The sequence below is a fragment of the Penaeus monodon genome, chromosome 33 (assembly GCF_015228065.2).
Source record: "Penaeus monodon isolate SGIC_2016 chromosome 33, NSTDA_Pmon_1, whole genome shotgun sequence".
Taxonomy (NCBI): Eukaryota; Metazoa; Arthropoda; class Malacostraca; order Decapoda; family Penaeidae; genus Penaeus; species Penaeus monodon.
Window position 1 is genome coordinate 3,048,414 of NC_051418.1, and position 1,229 is coordinate 3,049,642.

The 1,229-nt window shown below is 70.9% G+C and overlaps 1 protein-coding gene across 1 annotated transcript in view; it reads left to right on the top strand.

The window, feature by feature from the left end:
- The window catches only part of LOC119594216 (extensin-like), a gene marked incomplete in the record, with an annotated part of 3,548 nt that overhangs the window by 1,346 nt on the left and 973 nt on the right, over nucleotides 1–1,229 (top strand). Inside the window, 1 exon segment of the mRNA XM_037943287.1 lies at nucleotides 1–953. Coding sequence (XP_037799215.1) covers nucleotides 1–953 — 953 coding nt within the window.

Sequence of the window (1,229 nt, forward strand, 5' to 3'; positions counted from 1 at the left end):
TACCAAAGGCCGAGACGGCCAACGTACGCGTCGCCCCCTCCACGACCATCTTACCAACCGACAGAAAGCACGACTACCGAGACTTACGACGAAACGACTGTCCCCTACTACTCACGACCCTCTAGCCTCCCCTTCCGCCCCCCTACCGGCTCCTCCCCGCCCCGCCCGAAGCCGACCCGCAGAGACCCCCCCACAAAGGAGTCGTTCGACTACAAGAGACGACCCACCATTCCCAGCGACCTCCCCCCCCTGAGGTACACCCGTCGCCCCTCCACATACACGACGCCAACCACGACAGAAAGACCCACGACCACCCCACGGCCCACGACCACCCCACGGCCCACGACCACCCCACGACCCACGACCACCCCACGCCCAGCCACGACTTTCCGCCGCACGACTTACGCCCCGCCGCCGACCACCACGCGCCGCCAGCCCGACTTCAGCTACGAGACGTTCAGAGTGACGTCGAAGCCCGCTGCGGCTGCCCCGGCCCGCGACGCCCTCCCGACTTCGTCCCGGCCCACGCCCGGCGGCCGCCCGCGCCCCACACCCGTGCAGCAAGACCCCCCGGCCGCTGCCGTCCAGCCTAAGCCTACGCGCGTCGAAAGGCCGCAGGCGGGGGGCGTGGTTGAGTTCCGCCCCTCGAAGCTCGACCCGTTCCTTCCCCCGAGGTCGCCGCCCACCACCTACCGCCCGCCCGCCGCCAGCAGCCACTTAACCCCCCAGGGCACGCCGCAGCAGCTTCCTCCGGTAGTCAACACCTTCCAGCCGCCCATTCCACCCGCGTCTCCGTCCAGCTCGGCCCCGCCCTCTCTCGACCGCCTCCCGCCTCCGCCGCAGCCGCCCAGCAGGCCTTTCGTCCCCCCACCTCCCCCTCGCCCCCCCACCCGCCCACTCTCTCCCCTGCCTCCATTGCCCTCGGGCCGCCCAGTTCTCCCTCCGTCTCCTGCGTCTCCTTCCGGCCGTCCCGCCCCCCCACCCCCTCCTTCTGGTCGCCCCGCTGTCCCCCCTCCTCCCTCTGGCCACCCCGCCCTCCCCCCTCCTCCCTCTGGCCGCCCAGTACTCCCTCCTCGCCCACTATCCCCCGCTGCCCGCCCTGCGCTTCCGCCTCCCCCCGCTGGCTCTCCAGACCTGCTACCTCCACCTCCGCCTACAGGAAACGCAAATAATCCTGCCCCCCCTAAGTTCTCCTCTCGACCACAGCCTCAGCGACCCCTCGAGAACCG